This window comes from Petromyzon marinus, chromosome 60 (genome assembly GCF_048934315.1).
Source record: "Petromyzon marinus isolate PM22_M1 ecotype Great Lakes invasive population chromosome 60, UKy_Petmar_22M1.pri1.0, whole genome shotgun sequence".
Classification (NCBI taxonomy): domain Eukaryota; kingdom Metazoa; phylum Chordata; class Hyperoartia; order Petromyzontiformes; family Petromyzontidae; genus Petromyzon; species Petromyzon marinus.
The window spans coordinates 7038116-7056792 of record NC_133726.1 but is presented as its reverse complement, the minus strand read 5'-3'; the positions used below and the strand labels follow the sequence as shown (position 1 = coordinate 7056792).

The following is an 18677-nucleotide window of genomic DNA, read 5'->3' as shown; positions in this document are numbered from 1 at the left end:
CCCCCAACCAAAAAAAAAAGATGACACTGCAAATGACTCCACCGGGACCGCACACACGCGGCAGCAGCAGCAGCAGCAGCAGCAGCATCGCTCCGTCTCCGCTACTGCAGCCTACGTCTGTTAAACGTACGTACGTAGGTTGGACTTCTTTCACACCGTACATGGCCAACCAACCGTGCTATTGGGAGGTGCGGAAACACGGCAGCGGCCTGCTTTTGCGAGAGCCCCGCGCGGCAAACAGGGCCAGGTGTGAACACCGGACGGACTGAGTTGTTCGCGACTTTCATTTAAAAATTGAAAAAACTAAAAAAAAAGAGCTCGACCCTTTTTCCCAGCATAAAATACGGGAGGTGTTTAAGATGTCCAGACTCCAAATGGGCACATTACGGGGGGGGGCATTGTCCGTTAGTCACCTGGATGCCGCACATCCGCCGAGCCGCTTCGAGGAGAGGGTTCTATTCATACAGCACAACGCCACTTATCCGACCGCCCCTCTCTCCCCCCTCCCAGTAGAAGCTGTCCCTGCGCGGTACGACGCGTACGCACGGACAAACAAATATATACACGCACACGTGTCGCAAAAACCGCAGCATCGGACGGGAGGGCGCTCGCGGGTGGCGCTCGGCACGCGGCCGACGGGGCAGTCTAGATGTCTAGATTTCCGTCTCGGTGATGGTCCGTGAAGGCCCGGAGGAGGCAGGCTGCGTCTGGCCCTCGATGACGCGGAGCCAGTCGGCCGTCTCGGCGGGCTCCGGCGACAGGATGTGCTCCCCGTGCTGCTCCTTCCACTCGCGGAAGCCGTCGGCGCTCATCTCCGCGCCGGCGCTCAGCAGCGTCTCGATCGTGCGCAGCTCCGCCTCCCGGGCCTGCGCCGACGCCGCAGCAGGAGCAGCGGGAGCAGCGGGAGCAGCGGGAGCAGCGGGAGCAGCAGGAGCAGCGGGAGCAGCGGGAGCAGCGGGAGCAGCGGGAGCAGCGGGAGCAGCAGGAGCAGCGGGAGCAGCAGGAGCAGCAGGAGCAGCGGGAGCAGCGGGAGCAGCAGGAGCAGCGGGAGCAGCGGGAGCAGCGGGAGCAGCGGGAGCAGCGGAGCAGCGGAGCAGCGGGGCAGCGGGAGCAGCGGGGAGCAGCAGGAGCAGCGGGAGCAGCGGGAGCAGCAGGAGCAGCGGGAGCAGCAGGAGCAGCAGGAGCAGCGGGCAGCGGGAGCAGCGGGAGCAGCAGGAGCAGCAGGAGCAGCAGGAGCAGCGGGAGCAGCGGGAGCAGCGGGAGCAGCAGGAGCAGCGGGAGCAGCAGGAGCAGCGGGAGCAGCAGGAGCAGCGGGAGCAGCGGCAGCAGCGGGAGCAGCGGGAGCAGCGGGAGCAGCGGCAGCAGCGGACGCAACGACCGCCGCAGTCAATCTCAACCGCGAGCATCACCGCCACCATCACAAACGCCACCATTACCGCCACCACCGCCCACCGCCACCCACAACCACAAGCGTCAGCACCACCGCACGAGCATCAGGAACCGACACGACCACCACGACGGCCGCCGTCACCACGGCAACAATCCGAGGCGCTTTACCGGTCACAATCCGGTGCGACGCATCGGCACGCAGCAAGGACATCCGTGTGCGAACGCACCAACCTCGTCGCGCAGTGGAGGGGCTTAACGACAAACAGGGGGGCTGGCAACCAAAATAACAAAAAGAGCCATTTTTTTTCAAACAATACAATATCTCAAGAGCCGCAGTGCCCACGTGGTGAAGACGAGATGGTGCCGCAAAGTTGCCAACCGCCGACCGGCCCAACATAAAATCCGGCTCACGGCATCGGCTGGCAAAGCCCGCGATTTGATTGACGAGCAGGCACAGGACGTGGGCACGGACGTGGGCACGGGACGTGGGCACGGGACGTGGGCACGGGGGACACGGAACGCGGGGGCACAGGATGCGAGCATGAGACGCTTGATGTGGGACGCGGGCACGGGATGCGGGCCACCCCCCCCTCTGACCTGCAGCGTGCGGTGCAGCGCCTGCAGCTTCAGCAGCCTCTGGTTGATGTCGGGGTTGCGGCAGCGGCGAGTGAAGGACTGCCGCAGCTGGCTGGCGCTCCGCTCCTTGCGCTCGGCGCCGTGCGGGAAGAGTCGCGCCCGCGACAGCGAGTGGTACAGCTCATCCCAGCTGTCGTCGCCCGCCACTGGTGGGGGGCACGCGGCGGAGGGGGGGGGGGGGGGTGGATGGGGGCGGGAGGGGGGGCGGGGCGGGGGGTGGGTCGGGTAAGGCCCCACTGAACTTCGTGGAACTTTCTAGCGCTCTGTCTACGAGTGGCTCGCATTACGACATTATTGATTGAAGTTTGATTGAAAACTAGAAAACATTTCTTTTACCATTTTCATTTTAGCGGTGAAGGCCAACTGAGCTACGCAGCTCTTTTTCAGAAGCGACCTGGCTATCGCTAATGGTATCTCAAGGAAGTGCTTTATTATCACATGGAAATTTATAGTGGCCAATACTCTGAACGCGCGTTGTTGATAATAAATGTGGAGGGGAAAACCAGGGGACCCGGAGAAAGTCGACGCTACCACGGGAAGAGAGAGCATGCAAACTCGAAATATACAACAGGCGTCGGGGGGAGTTGGGGTCAAACCCACGACCTCCCGTATACCAGGCGAGGTAGCTAACATCTCCTAGCCACCGTGGCACGAGTACCGGCGGGGACCGCAGCGAGAGGGGGAGGGAGGGGGGGCCCTGGGTTCGACTCCGGTGCCGTTTTCCGCGCAGCCTCGCCGAGGAAATCCTCGAGATTCTGCTCCTGGGGCCCTGCTGCCGAGTTTTCCGCGAGGAATTTGCCACGGGCGGCGAACGAGCTACCGGCACCGGGCTACCCGCTCGTCAGCTCACGTGCGGTGGAGCACAGAGTGGGCACAACCAGCCGTTCCAATCGCAGGGCTGGGACACCCTTCATGCTGTTGTAGCTTGCCGACCCACTCGCGCTGGGCGCCTGCGAAAAAGAGCTTCGGGGAGCTTGTCGGATCCCTCCTGCAGTCTAAATAAAGATCCCGATTCTGACCGTCCATTGCCGAGCGGGTCGCGGTGAGCCTGTCACCGAGGCTATGCTCACCAGGGGGCTCCACCACCCCACCACTCCGAACCTCCTCTCGCCGTGCCACTCCATCGCGGCGCCACTCACGCCCGCCCGGGGCTCCGCTCACCTTCGTCCCCGACCGGCGACGCGCGCGCGGCGCGGCGCACGGTCGGCGTCCTCCGTCGCGCGACGCGGGAAGCCGCGACGCGAGGTCCGGCAGCGAGCCCACCCTCCGGCCTCCCCCGCCCGCCGCAGCGTCGATCTCCGGCCGCCCGCGGGCGACCCCGGCCCCGCGGCCGCCCCGGCCCGTGCCCCTGCCAGGAATTCCGGCGGGCGCCGCTCGGCCTCTCTCCGCATTCGTCGTCGTCCGTCCGCCCGGCGCCGCCTTCGGCGTCGGCTCCGCGTCGCTCGTCGACCGCACGTGGCCCTGCTGCTGCTGCTGCTGCTGCTGCTGTTGCTGCTTCCGCTTCCGCTCGTCGTCGCCGAGGCGGCCGCCGGCGTCGCCGCCGCCGCCGCCGCCGCGGTCGTTCTCCGCGGCGCCGGCCCCTACGCCGGCGAGCTCCAGTTCACAGTGGCCGCCGAAGAGCGCCTGCCAGGAGCGGCGGAGGAACGACGGCGTCGGGGAAACGGCGAGCGAGCGGCGGTCGGCGGCCGGGGAACGCAGGGACACGGCGGTGCCGGCGGTGGCGGTGGCGGTGACGTTGCCGGCTGGGGCGGCTGGCGGCGAATCCCACTGCAGCTGCTGGCAGGAGAGGCTGGGCGCCGGGGATGCTAGGGGGCACAGCCTCTCGCACGACGGGTGCCGGTACTTGAGGGGGCCCGTGGGCATATTGAGCACGGGCAGCTGTGCGGGCAAGAGGGGGGCAGTGGGGGAGGAGTGGGGCAACGTGGGGGTGGGGGGGGGGGAGGGGGCAGTACACGTTTGTGTTTTAATCGCACATTTCCGCACCTGGTTGGCTCGATGGGAATTGTCGCTCCTCCTCCCCCCCCCCCGGCCCCACACTGCAGTGAGGGAGAGGTTCCCAGCCCAGGGCTCAACGTTACAGGCATAACATAACAACCGGCGTTCACCACCAAGTGGCGGTGACGTAACCACGGCGCTTGTGCCATGGCGCGTGGTTTACTCTCCAACACACCGGGGTGCTGTACCGGTAACGAATTGGCACGTTTTGTGTTTCGTGACAAACCTTACCAATTGCCCGTGTCGGGTGGTGGCGGGTTTAACGACACGTTTATATTTACGCGTTCTAACCCAACAACCTCGATTAACGCACGCACACAGACGGACGGACAGACGGACGGAGGGACGGACGGACGGACGGACGGACGGACGTGTACGTGCGTCTACGTACTGAGGGGGCGCGCAGGACGGAGGAGGAGCTGCGGAGGGAGCCGTAGGCAGAGCCCTCCTCGGAGTCATCCTCGCTCTCGCTCACGTCCGCAGCTGTGTGCACGGGTCATTGGGAGAGGACGCGCCGGGCCATTTGGACACAGCGCAGCAACGCCATGAGAGCCTGTCCCAAGGCTCGAACCCAGGCCCTCCGAAGGCACTGGCTTCAAGCCACAAGATACACCCAGGCGCTGGATCGATGAGCCGCCATTTCAAGAGATGACCTGTCCCAGGGCTTGAACCCAGGCTATCAAAAATATTTATTTAACGTCCTGAGGGATATCCAGGTGCAGGACTCAAATTCAGGCTTGCGAAGGTGTTGGCTCCATAACCCAACCATGTAAATGACACCCTACCCCAGGGTTCGAACCAAGGATGTCAAAGGTACTTAAAGTTCAAGGTTACACCCAGGGTGTAGAGCTCCAAGCCCACGCTTGCAATGGAGCTACTGCCACGATCCAGACTTTTTTTAAGATGCCCTTTCCAGGGGGTTCAACCCAGGAACCAAGGATGCTGGTTGAATGTATCTTACACAGGCACGCCCCCCCTCCCGCAACTGATGGAGACCCTCACTGCCACCCACCCATCCACCCACCCACCCACCCACTCACTCACCCACCCACCCACTCACTCACTCACCCACCCACCCACTCACTCACTCATCCACTCACTCACTCACACACACACCCACCCACCACCCACTCACCCACCCCACCACACACCCACCCACCAATCACTCACCCACCCACCCCATCCACTCACCCACCCACCCATCCACTCACCCACCCACCCATCCACTCACCCACCCACCCATCCACTCACCCACCCACCCATCCACTCACCCACCCACCCACCCATCCACCCACCCACCCATCCACTTACCCACCCACTCACCCACCCACCCATCCACTCACCCACCCACCCATCCACCCACCCACTCACTCACTCACCCACCCACCACTCACCCCACCCACCCACCTCACCCACCCACCCACCCACTCACCCACCCACCCACCCACTCACCCACCCACCCACCACTCACCACCCACCCACCCACTCACCCACCCACCCACCCACTCACCCACCCACCCACCCACTCACCCACCCACCACCCACCACCCACCCACCCATCCACCCACCCACCCACTCACCCACCCATCCACCAACCAACCCACCCACACACCCACCCACCACCCACTCACCCACCCACCACCCACCCACTCACTCACCCACTCACCCACCCACCCACCCGACCCACTAACCCAGCCACCTACCCACCCACTCGCCCATCCACCAACCAACTCCACCCACCCACCCACCCACCACCCACCCACCCACCCACTCACTCACCCATCTCCACCCACCCTACCTCGCACCCTTCCACCCCCCCGCCCACGTGATCCCGCGCTCACCTTGGTCCTCCTTCTCCGTGGACGCGCTGGCGATGGCCACGACGCGGAGCTTCTCAATCCACCTGGGGAACGGGCACAGCGTCCGTTACTGCCGAGCCTACCGGGGCAGCGGTGCTCAGGTTGGTTGGTGTTGTAACCAAGGTGTGGGGGGCCAGAGGATAGAGTCTCATGTTGCAGGAGAGGCCTGGGTTGTCACCGAAAATGGTCACAAGGGCCGTACAAGGTTGCGCTGATCTTGGACGCGTCCGTCTGCATGTCGTGGGTGGCTCTCCGGTAGTGGGAGGACCACAATGGCTCTCGTAAAAAACAATACAAACTAAACAAAAACTGGACGAGCACGGTTGGATGCGTACGGTGCGAAAGAAGTTCAACACACTGTACATACATACACACACGGCATGATGGTCTGCTACGTACGGTGGGAAAGAGGTTCAACATACACAGCACGGTTTGCTAGGTACGCTGTGAAAGAAGTTCAACACACACAGCACGGTTTGCTACGTACTGTGCGAAAGACGTTCAACACGTACACAGCACGGTTGGCTACGTACGGTGCGAAAGACGTTCAACACGTACAAGTCGTTGCAATTTGAAGGGAACTTTAGCGGAGCGCCGCTGTTGCCGCAACAGAGGGGCAAAGGACGAGTCTGAAAATCCCTGACAGCTGCCCCCGCCGGCTTGCGTTCCGCTCATCAAATAACGACGGAAGGACAGGGGGAAGGAGCGCCACGCGTTTCGTGCGCACGCAGGATTTTTTCCCCCCCCCCGACTTGTTTCAGAAACACTCGTTTTGCAGGCACCGATGCATTGTCTGTAAAATGCTCAGGGTTAATATTTTTTCCCCTCCAAATATAGACTCGAGTGCAACCAAACGAACCCATCGTCACCAGAAGAGAGAGGGGAGAAGCTGCATGCGAAGGCATCGTCTCGAGTGGATTATCAACAATAGTGTTCCGCAACTGACAAAACATTTGACTTTTTATACATCTCAACCACTCACAACTTGCCCACCCAACGACTGACCCACTCACTCGCTCACTCGTGCATTCACTCACAAAATCGTTCATTCAGCCGTCCTCTCAACCATCCTCTCACCCATCCACAAACCCACTCACGCATCCACTCAACCATCCTTCCACCCACTCACTCACCCCTCCATCCACTGACCCACTCATCTCACCCATCCACCTGACCCACTCGCTCACCCATCCACTAAACCACTCACCCCTCCATCCACTGACTCGCTCACCCACCCACTGACCCACTAACCCACTCACCCAGACACTACATGTCGATACATTGTCTCGGGTGAGTGTCGTGCCATTACTACTGCTACTCTTCTGCAAATGGAAAAAAAACAGGGGCGTTTAACGCCACTGGGGAAGACCTCAAAGCTTTTGCCAGGGAGAGCAGCTGCTGCCGAATGGGGGCGGGGGGGGGGAGGATCCTGGGCAAATCCAGGACAGGTGGCGACCTCCAACGACTCCACCCGACTTCACCTGTACATATCCTCGGCGCTGTCGGTGGCGAAGTACAGGGGCTTGATGCTCGGGTGGGTGGCCTTGAATGCACTGCACGCACGGGGGAAGGAGCACAGTCGCGGTCAATCCGCTGCTGGACGAGGGCCTCCCTCCCTCCCTCCCCAAGCCACCGTCCACCTCTCGCGGCTCCCGCGACGGAGCAATCCGCGCGACGCGATGCAGGTGGCACCGCTCCGTCTCCGCGGGCGGACGCGCTCCATCCGGCGCGTTTCCCTCATTTACAGCTGCCGCGGGCGGCGAGATGTTAACGACCTCGCCTTGTATGCAGGAGGTCGTGGGTTCGATCCTGACCCTGACGACTGTTGTATATTTGGAGTTGGCGTGTCTCTCTCCCTCTCTCTCTCCCTGTGGCCGCGTGGATTTGCCTTTGGTTTTCCCCTCCACATGTAGAATCGACGTGCGCTTAGAGTGTTTAGCTGCTGTAAATTTACACGTGGTCAGCCACTTCGTTGCGCTATCATTCACGGCCGGGTCGTTTCTTTAAAAAAAAAAAGCTTAATTTTTACCAGCTTAAGTGGGGCCCTTAAGCTGGTAAAATGAAAAACTATTTAAAATAGCAGTCGAGTCTTGACCGCCGGTCACTTGCGCCGATTGCCGCGCCGACCGGCCGTTGCCGTGTTTTCCGTTTGTATCCAACTCCCGATCGCACCGCTCGCGCTCTCTCTCTCTCTCTCCGCTTCCTCCGGACGCGGGAAAAACCTCACGGCTATCTGATGCAGCCGCCGCTGCCGCCGCCGCCACCGCCGCCGCCGCTCGAGCTCGTCGAGTGCGGCCCCCGCGAGCGAACCCGTCGCGAAACATCGGACGGCTGCATCGGCGTTACGAGTGTAAGGTGGGGGGGGGGGGGGGGGGGCCGAGGTATCGGCGCGACGGTACGGGGCCCTCGCTTCTTACAGCGCGGGCGCCGTTCGCACTACGCCGGGTTTCCGCGGCAATGCGGATCTCCCCGTTCGGGGAAAACTTTTGCGCACAACGCGAAACGCGAGCGCCGTTACAACGTGGAGAGCGTGCGGGCCACTGCAACGCGGCCTCTGAGCGAACGACGACGAACCACTTCCTTGAGCCGCGTGGCTGAGCGGGGCGATACGGCAAATCAGCAGCGGCGTACCCCCAAAGTCTCTTGTCCCACCACCTCACCGCGCGGCGTGTCCGTCGTAGCGGCAATACATCTCATCTCAGTTGAACACGTAGTAGGCTTTCGCGACCAATATTATTAATAATAAAGGTTTTTGGGTTAGATCGCGTTTATTTATAAATGTGTCGCAACCCTCCACCACCCGACACGGCCAATCAGCAAAAAAAGTGTCACGTTGACAAAAGACAAATAATTCACTACTTTAGCCCACCGGTGTGTTGAAGAGTGAATCCACATTTACAGTTTGAGTACGACGTTTCGCTGGTAAATACATCCAGCATCATCGGGCAATTCGCCAGAATGGTAAAGCCCTCGCTTGCTCCCGGTTTTATATAGAGCAGCAGGGTGACGTGATCACTTAACTCATATCAGGTGCAGTGATTAGAGGCGGAGGGGGTATTGTAATTATATAATCGATTAGTAATCAGTCATTGGTTATGATTAGTAATGAGCTGTAGATTAGTAATTCTTTAAATCAAAATGTAATGTGTATTAGTGAATTATTTGTCTTTTGTCAACGTGACACTTTTTTTGCTGATTGGCCGTGTCGGGTGGTGGAGGGTTGCGACACATCTCATCTCGCCGAACTTGACTACATCGTTCGCGGGGAAATAGTTTCTCGCCTGACGCGGCACCTTCCGCCAACACGCTGAACGAGGACTCGCTGGAAACAACTCCACGCCCCGGACGGGACTATCGGCTGCGTGAGAAGAGCTGGGCACTGCTCGTTACACCACGGGGGCACCGGTGAGATGACACCGGCTTTGTTTTCTTTTGTGATTTTTCTCCCTGCGATTTTGGCGTTTTCCAGCGAGAAGCGCGACCGGGTCCACCCGAATTGTGCGTCGCCCGACCCCGGCGCGCGGACTCTCGCTCGGGGCACTCACAACTTCCTGCGGCTCTCCAACGCCCGGTCGACCTTGAAGCCCTGCAGGTTGATGTACCCGTCGGCCTTCAGGTCCTGCCAAGACAAGAGCGCGTGACGCGACGGCGGTTCACTCGTCACACACCGAGAGCGCTCGCCACGCGCTAACGTCGAGGGGCGTAAAACCGCCGCGCCAACTCCGGTCGCCCCCGCAGCGAGCAAAGACCCGCCCCGCCGCGTCGCGAGCGCCATCAGACGCCGTCTGGAACGCTCTTCCAATCGATGTGAGGAAGCCGACTGGGAGCTAAGCACTTCTAAATAATTCAAGATTGAAAAAACTCATTTCTGTGAAGCTGCTTGTCGTGTTTCGTTCATTGTCCCCCCACCACCACCACCCGCACCTCCGATTGACACGGTTGGCTACGCACGTCGTGCAGAAGACGTTCAACGTACGTAGCGCACAGGTACGCTAACCGCCCTCCTGCCGAGAAACGCAATCCGGGGTTTTGGTCAACAGTGGGTCAGGTGGCCTGGTTAACAACTACCTCGCCTGGTCAACAACTACCTCGTCTTGATCAACAACTACCTCGCCTGGTCAACAACTACCTCGCCTGGTCAACAACTACCTCGCTCGGTCAACAACTACCTCGCCTGGTCAACAACTACCTCGCATGGTCAACAACTACCTCGCTCGGTCAACAACTACCTCGCCTGGTCAACAACTACCTCGCCTAGTCAACAACTACCTCGCATGGTCAACAACTACCTCGCATGGTCAACAACTACCTTGCTCGGTCAACAACTACCTCGCTCGGTCAACAACTACCTCGCCTGGTCAACAACTACCTCGCTCGGTCAACAACTACCTCGCCTGGTCAACAACTACCTCGCCTGGTCAACAACTACCTCGCTCGGTCAACAACTACCTCGCCTGGTCAACAACTACCTCGCATGGTCAACGACTACCTCGCATGGTCAACGACTACCTCGCTCGGTCAACAACTACCTCGCATGGTCAACAACTACATCGCCTGGTCAACAACTACCTCGCATGGTCAACAACTACCTCGCTCCGTCAACTACCTCACCTGGTCAACAACTACCTCGCTCGATCAACAACTACCTCGCCTGGTCAACAACTACCTCGCTCGGTCAACAACTACCTCGCCTGGCACGGTTGCCCACGCGCACGGACTCGCGGGCGACTCACGTTGCGGTGCGTGTACCAGTAGACGGACGACCGCTGCAGGACGAACCAGAACCTGTTCCAGGACGGCTTGAAGAAGCTCTTGATCTGCTTTTTTTTCCACACCCAGCCCTCCAGGTCGCCCGCCCCGAGGTCCTTGCAGGAAATGCGACGCCTGCTCATCTTGGTGGCTGGCCGGTGTACATGATGACGGCAAACAGCGAACACCGCACGCGCGTGCGGGGTCAGAATTGGTCTAACGCGCGGTAGGCTGGCGAGACCAATATCCATCACGGAGGGGGTTGATTGTTTTTTTTGTGAACGAAAAGTGCCAGCCAGTTGATACTTCAGCACGGCGGCCGCGCGAGCGTCGGAGAGAAAACCCACGGCATTTACAAGCCGAGTGCCGCGACGTTTCGCCGGTGATTGCAACAACAACAACCACCTGCATCAGGCGATGTCATCACTGTGAGCCTATCAAGTGCGAAGACCAGAGGGGGGGGGGGTGGTTAATGTAATCACGTAAATTACACTGCGTCATGTTAATATGAGACGATGCGGTTCCTATTTGCCTGCTGGGTTAGTCACAGTGAACATACCTGTCAACCCATGCCGGTCACCGCGTTCTCCTACGGGGGAAATTGAGTTCAGGTCCACACGGCGTACGGCCGTTTCAATGCGGGCAAAAATTTGTTTGTGTTTCTCCCTTGTGATGGGACTTTGCAGGACGAACGTTGAGATTTATAAGGGGCACGGGGGTGACCAATCAGATCTGAATTGGGCTGCAATAATGTAGCGACTGATACGAGGTTGACAGGTATGCACAGATAATCAACACGCAAAGGATCATGTTAATGTGAGAATATGCAGTACCTATTACCGGTGGGGGTTAGTCACAGTTAACCGACACAGCGTGCATCATGTTAATCTGAACATATTGCAAAATCAGAATCTTTATTTATACTGCAGAAGGAATTCGATCCACAGATGTCCAGTATGTGCACAGGGGTCAGCAAGTTCACAACAACAACAACAACGCACAGCTCGTTATTCTTTTCTTTATAGCTAAACAAAACCAAGAAAAGGAAACAAAACCGGCCTAAACAAATATTACCGTCACGTTACTTTGCGGCCCGGGCGACCGAGACAACCTGGGACCGTGCCCCCGGTTCGACTCCCCATCTCACGGCTCGCTTGTTGGAAACAACGGGGCGGATTTTCTTCACACCGCCGCCCCCCCCCCCCCACTCCCTGCCCACACCACCCCTACCCCCGGACCCCACCGCAGCTTTCTGTCCACCCAGCAGCATCCAAGCGTGAACACCGCAGCCGGTCAATCGGCAGGTCGCGCGGGTCACTCCCACCTCGTCCAAGGACCGACCGCCTGCCCAACGTTGGGAAGAGGAACAACCTCAGCGGGGGCTTTGCCGCCAGAGCCCCCTCTGGCCGGCGGTGGCCGCGAGCCGGGGAAATTGCAGGGGCTGCGCCTTCGCCTCCTTGCGCGACGGAAGGCGCGAGCAGCCAGCTCGACGCGAAACGTTGAGCTGGCAGCTCGCGAGGGCTTGTCGACAAGCGAGGAGGAGGAGGAGGATGATGTTTTTTGCGCACAGGAAGGTGTGTTGGGGAAATGATGGGGAAGGAGGGGGCGCTACGGGGGGGTGGAGGGGGTGGTCGTGGTCATGGGGGGATGGGGAGTTGTGCTTTCTAAAAGTCGCATCCGTCGCACGCGATGTTGACCTGTCCACCGGGGCACCGTCGCTGGTGGCAGCCGAACGCTCTGAAACGCGTGACGCCGATCCTACACGTGGCGGGGAGAAACAAACCGCAGGACCCGGAGAAAAACCCACACGGCCATGGGGCGAGAGAGAGAGAACGCGCAAGCTCCACGCGGAAATGTACAGCAGCGAAACACTCCAAACGCACGTCGATCCTAAATGTGGAGGGGAAAACCGAAGGCAAATCCACACGGCCACAGGGAGAGAGAGAGAGACGCAAACTCCAAATATACAGCAGCAGCAGGCGTCAGGGTCGGGATCGAACCCACGGCCTCCTGTATACCAGGCGAGGTAGTTAACATCTCCTAGCCACCGTGATGATGATGAGAGAGAGAGAGACACGCAAACTCCAAATATACAGCAGCAGCAGGCGTCAGGGTCGGGATCGAACCCACGACCTCCTGTACACCAGGCGAGGTGGTTAACATCTCGCACACCATGGCGCCCCAATCCACCCTGGCTGTAACTCCGGCGCGTTATTTCCGAACATCGGCCACCGACCGTCCCTGCCAGCCATGATGCGCGTCCTGCCGATGTCATTCACCGACGCGTCACGCCCTCCGACCCCCTCGTTCCTCTCTCGGTCACTTGGCAACATTCTCTGCAGACCCACGGGTTTTTATCAGAGATTTGTTCACGAGGCAATTCAGATTTACGGGCGCAGACACAATTTCAACCGAGAGGATGGTTTCAAATTAAGCAACCATTGGAAATATGTTCTGAATCAAACCAAACATTAAACTAATTTTCAATAGTACAGTATATTTTTTTCAAGTAGTGGTATCGCAAACTTTCGCAGCTGCTCAAATTCCCTTTTCACACCATCAATATGTAAACTCCCCCCTCCCCCCCTCGCCGGTCTGCACATGCTCCCCCCTGTACATCGTTCATCATGCTAAGTCCGCCAATTAAATGCTAATTTTTATGCTAATTCCTTTGTCAAGGCGCTCTGCTTCCTCTCACACAGCTTAAAGGTCGCGGTCTGAGCTTGGCTGTGTTCGCTCCAGCGCTGTCCTCTGGACAGTCTGGTCCCTTCACCTGATGAAGGCCACTTGTGTTGTGGCCGAAACGTCGTGAATTTTTTTGTTGTTGTTTTTTTTACGTGACTTTACCGAATAGAACCAAAGAGTATGCAAAGCGTGCGTTAACCTCCACGCCCCTCTACCCCCACCCCGGCGCACTTCTCAAAGTGTGGACGTTCAACGCGGGCGATCAACATGGCACCTCCGATTAGCACGGTCGGCTACGTTTAGCGGCGGAGGAAGTGCAACGTACAGGGACTCCTCTACTTACGAACGTTTCCACTTACGAACTTTCAGAGATACGAACAAACCTGTCCGTATGTCAAGGTTGCCTGTTCGGACCGAGAGTCGTAAGTTCAACCGCCGTGCAATCGACGGCGGTGGTGGCATCTACATCTTCAGAACGTGAAGAACCAGTGGCATCTACATCTGCAAAATGTGAAGAACCAGTGGCATCTACATCTGCAGAACGTGAAGAACCAGTGGCGTCTACATCTACAGGAGATTATACAACTTTTAAAGCCATTAGTGCACACGCGTGCACACCGTATTTGCAATCGACAGGAGTAAAGTTGGACTTAAGCACAAATCGACTTACGAACAGACCTCTGGAACCTAACTCGTTCGTAAGTTGAGGAGTCCGTGTACATACGTACGTACATACATCCACGCTCACCTTTTCCCTTGATGTGGTTCTTGTTCCTCATGCGGACATTGTTGGCCGCCTGCGACACAACAACAAAAACAAAAAAGGTTATGAACCACGACGCGCCTTCACCGACAGCAGAGAGGTCGCGTTTTTGGCTAAAATCTACCGGGCGGTATTTTCGCAACAGCAGCAATAGCAGCAACAACAACAGCCGCAGCAACAACAATAGCAGCAACAACAACAATAGCAGCAACAACAACAATAGCAGCAACAACAATAGCAGCAACAACAACAATAGCAGCAACAACAACAATAGCAGCAACAACAACAGCCGCAGCAACGACAGCCGCAGCAACAACAATAGCAGCAACAACAATAGCAGCAACAACAACAATAGCAGCAACAACAACAGCCGCAGCAACAACAGCCGCAGCAACAACAACAGCAGCAACAATAGTAGCAACAACAACAATAGCAGCAACAACAACATTTTCACGTGGCTTTCATTGCCGTGTAATTTCAGCTCGCGCAATGTTACTCTTAACGATCACTGAAGATCCTGAATCACATTCGGTCGCATTCCAATCCGAGGCCTTGGCCGTGAATAATAATAATGACTATGACGATGATGACGATGATGACGATGATGACGACAACGATGATGATGATGAAGAACGACGATGATGACGACGATGATGATGATGATGGCGAGGACGATGACGACGATAAAGAACGACGATGATGACGACGATGATGATGATGATTATGATGACGATGTACGATGATGATGACGACGACGATGATGGCGACGATGATGGCGACGACGATGATGATGATGATGATGGCGACGATGATGAAGAACGACGATGATGACAATGATGACGACGTACGATGACGATGGTGATGACGACGTACGATGGTGATGACGACGATGATGACGATGATGGCGACGATGATGATGGCAACGACGATGATGATGGCGACGATGATGACGATGATGATGAAGAACGACGACGATGATGACGACGATGATGATGATGGCGACGATGAGGATGGTAACGATGATGACGACGATGAAGAACGATGATGATGACGATGATGGCGACGATGATGATGGCAACGATGATGATGATGACGACGATGATGACGACGATGATGAAGAACGACGGCGATGATGACGACGACGATGATGATGATGACGACGATGACGACGATGATGATGACGATGATGATAAAGAACGACGATGATGATGACGATGACCACGACGACGACTTATGGCGGCGAGGTTTCTTACAAAGGCTTCGGCGGTTCCAGAGAGAGGTCGCAGGACCGAGGGCAAGATTTCCTGCGGAAGAAAGCGCAACAACAACAACAACGATGACGATGACAAAAAGTAGACGATCTGCAATCGCAACCGACCATCGCCGCGTTGAGCCGGCACTAAGGCCAGCTGGGGGTGGGGAGAGATTACCAGCACAGCCAAACGGTAATCAGACTTTACACAGCGTTCCATCCGCGTTTGGCTGGTAATAACACAGCAGCTCTGCATTTGGCTTTGCACGTCTGTATGCTGAACTTCTATCGCACAGTACGTGGCCAGCCGTGCTAATCGGAGGTGCGGGACTGTTGCTCTGCACGCTACGAGGCGGGCTGACTGTGCTCAGCAAGGTGAGAACAACTCTCAAAGACACCAGGACAGAGGAGGAGCCTCATTTGCAAGAGTGCAGCACCCAAGCAAAGAGCCACCAGCGCCAACAACTCATACCGTGACGCAACGAGCGGAAATGTACAAACACTGCACGGGCGCGTTGCGACGCTCTGCTGCCGCATACTCACGCGAAACGGGCATGGGGCACGGCCAGACACAAGCGCTCCCCGGCGCTCGCACCCCTCTGCCGTTCCACCGAAACCTGCGGCGGCGGCGGCGACGACTCCCGAGGCGGAACGGCACATCGGCACATCGGCACACGTCGCGGGGCCCCGCACGGCGCCGCTTGCAGCGCAGCGTCAACGGGCGGCGGCAGCGGTCAGATCACCGCGACAATATCCGGCTCTCTCGCCCGCCCCCATGGTTGTGTGTATGTGTGGGTGGGTGTGTGTGTGTGTGGGTCGGCATGTGGGTGTGTGGGTGGGTGGTGTGTGGGTGGATGTGTGGGTGGGTGGTGTGTGGGTGGTGTGTGGGTGGGTGTGTGGTGTGTGGGTGGGTGTGTGTGTGGGTGGTGTGGGTGGTTTGGTGGTTGGGTGGGCGGGTGTTCCGAGCGCGTGGCTCCCCCCGCCCCACAGAGCGAGCAAACCGTGGTGGATTGCCGCGTGTGAAAGTAACGATGGCCCGGCCCACGAGCAGGGCGCGGGGAAAGCCACTGGGAGGCTGTGGCACTTGTAAATCATCCGGATTGAAAGCTCATTTCTTTAGAACTGCTTGTTGTTGTGTTTAGTTTGTTGTCCTTAACCCACCACCCGCCCCACCGCACTTCCCGATAAGCACGGTTGGCGGTGCGGAAGAAGCTCAACACATGCACGCATACAAAGCGGGGTTCGCGAGAGAGGTCACGTTTATATTTGACTTGCTTGCGTGGACGGCGCGCGTTCCCGTTTAGCCGGTCGGTCGGCCGTTACCACGCGGGGAGATTTGCGGTGGCGGTGGCCACCGCCGCCGCAGCAGCAGCAGCAGCACCAAGCGAAGACGGACGACAAAACAAAGACGTGAATTCTGCAGAGAACGAGTGGATCGAGAGTCCTTTAAAAGGGACGTCGCGCAGACTAACGGACGAGGCATGGGACCTTTCTTGCCTGTATCAAAATAAAAGAATAGGTTTGACCTTCTCTGGCAATGAAACAAATGTTCAGACGTTAAAACTCCAAACAGAAACCTGTTTCACGGAATCCTGTCTGCGTTAACCACACACGGTACTTGCGGTGAACACGCAAACAAACGAAAAACATGCTCTGATAATATATGCATTCTTTATTGATTTCAAACTTTCGTGACTGCAGGAATCCATACTTTCGGTGAAGTAAAATAAATGACGGACCCTTGTGTTGCGCCCGAAACGTCGTGGAAGCAACAAAAACAAAGATCACCCGTATAGCCTTCAACAGTGTGTTGGGGGCAAGTGCTGTCAGCGAGTAGCAGCAAACTTTGCCTGGTAGGATGGGGATTAGTTTTAGTTTTGTATTTTGGCAAGTGTCCGGGTGATTTAATCTTCATTTGAAGCTTTCGTGACTGCAGGAATCCACACTCTGGTCCGTTCGGTAAAGTCACCTAGTTATAAAAAAAATCACGACCGCTTGTGTTGCGATCGAAAGGTCGTGATTTATTTTATTTTATACCTACGTGACTTTACCGAAAGAACCAAAGAGTATGGATTCTCCGCGGTCTCTGGTGTGGACCGATCCGTTTAAAAGACAATGCACCGAATATTATCAGAGCACGTCTTTTTTTGTTTTGTTTGCATGTTCACCAAAAGTACCGTGCGTGGTCAACGCAGACAGGATTCCTTGAGAAACGTTTCACCGGTCTGGTGTTTTGACATCTTAGCACTTTGTCTTATTGCCAGATAAAGCAAAACCTATTCGTGTAACAGACGAGGTGTTTGACCGTCTTGAGAAGCGCGCGTAAAAAAAAAAACCGCAGGCGTAACGTGAAGAGGGTTACGGGTGAACGCACGTTCCGCGTTGTAGCCTACGGCAGCGGCATGGATATGAACACACGCGGATCGGGGGAAGGGGGGGGGGAATAAAACGACAGCACAAACCGTAATGTGGGAGGCAACAAGAGGGGCCGGCAGAAGAGGTTAGGGTAAGGTGTAAAGTAAGCTCCGTGTTTTTTTTGGTTGAACCGAGAAGTGAAGAGACAGAGAGAGAGAATTTGGATTTGCCAAGTGGTGACGACGGTGACGCTGAGCGATCATTTGTGGCCAGGTCGCGGCGGAAAAAAAAAAGAGCGCCACAGCTCCGTGAGGCCTTCGCGTCGTAGAATGTTTGGTTTTTTTTAAACTAGAAAAATAGTTAGGGTGGTTGAAGGTAGGGAAGCGAGCTGCAGATTCACGCCGTCCGCGGTTGCCAGTGGTGGGAGAGAGGGGGGTAGGAGGGACGTGGGACTACGCGCAAACGGAGGCCCCTCGACAGCGGAGAGGTCACACGGCCTTGCGCCGCAGGCTGTGTACAAACGGCGATGGCACAGAGCGCGCCGACCCGAGTTCGATCGCCGCTGAAGCGGTCCCGTGCCTCCCCTAGGTTGGCTCGGCCGTAGTGCAGCTAACCGCTATGCTCCCGCTCCCCACATGAAAGCAAAGACAAAGGTCCCCCGCATAGCCCTAACAGAGTGTTGGGGTAAGTGACATTAGCGAGCTCCTTTGAAAGCTGGAACGGTGCACGATGGGGGTGGGTGGCCAGCACCATGCCCGGCCGCCTTTGTCTCTCTAGTGGCGAGGAGGCCCGAGGACCGTTTCAGATAATCGTCACTGGTGCTGGCCGTGAGCTGGAATGGAACTCGGGTCGCCGGGTTGGTAGCGCGGCGCGATAACCGCTACACTACCGCTCCCCACACACACACAGACACACACACACACAATCACACACAGACACACACACAGACACACACACAGACACACACACACACCCACAATCACACACACAATCA

General features: G+C 57.4%; 1 protein-coding gene across 4 annotated transcripts in view; it reads right to left on the bottom strand.

Moving 5' to 3' along the window:
• Positions 1-755: 755 nt before the first annotated feature.
• The window catches only part of LOC116955621 (connector enhancer of kinase suppressor of ras 2-like), a 65578-nt gene continuing 47656 nt past the window's right edge, over positions 756-18677 (bottom strand). For all 4 annotated transcript variants that reach the window (XM_076053316.1, XM_076053317.1, XM_076053319.1 and 1 more), the window contains 10 exons: positions 15330-15380; positions 14062-14110; positions 10613-10779; positions 9425-9498; positions 7361-7432; positions 5862-5923; positions 4412-4503; positions 3187-3903; positions 1987-2171; positions 756-866 (listed from right to left, as the gene is read on the bottom strand). In XM_076053316.1, the coding sequence (XP_075909431.1) occupies positions 2016-2171; positions 3187-3903; positions 4412-4503; positions 5862-5923; positions 7361-7432; positions 9425-9498; positions 10613-10779; positions 14062-14110; positions 15330-15380 (1440 nt within the window). In that variant the 3' untranslated portion in view covers positions 756-866; positions 1987-2015. The remainder of the gene's footprint in view (positions 867-1986; positions 2172-3186; positions 3904-4411; positions 4504-5861; positions 5924-7360; positions 7433-9424; positions 9499-10612; positions 10780-14061; positions 14111-15329; positions 15381-18677) is intronic.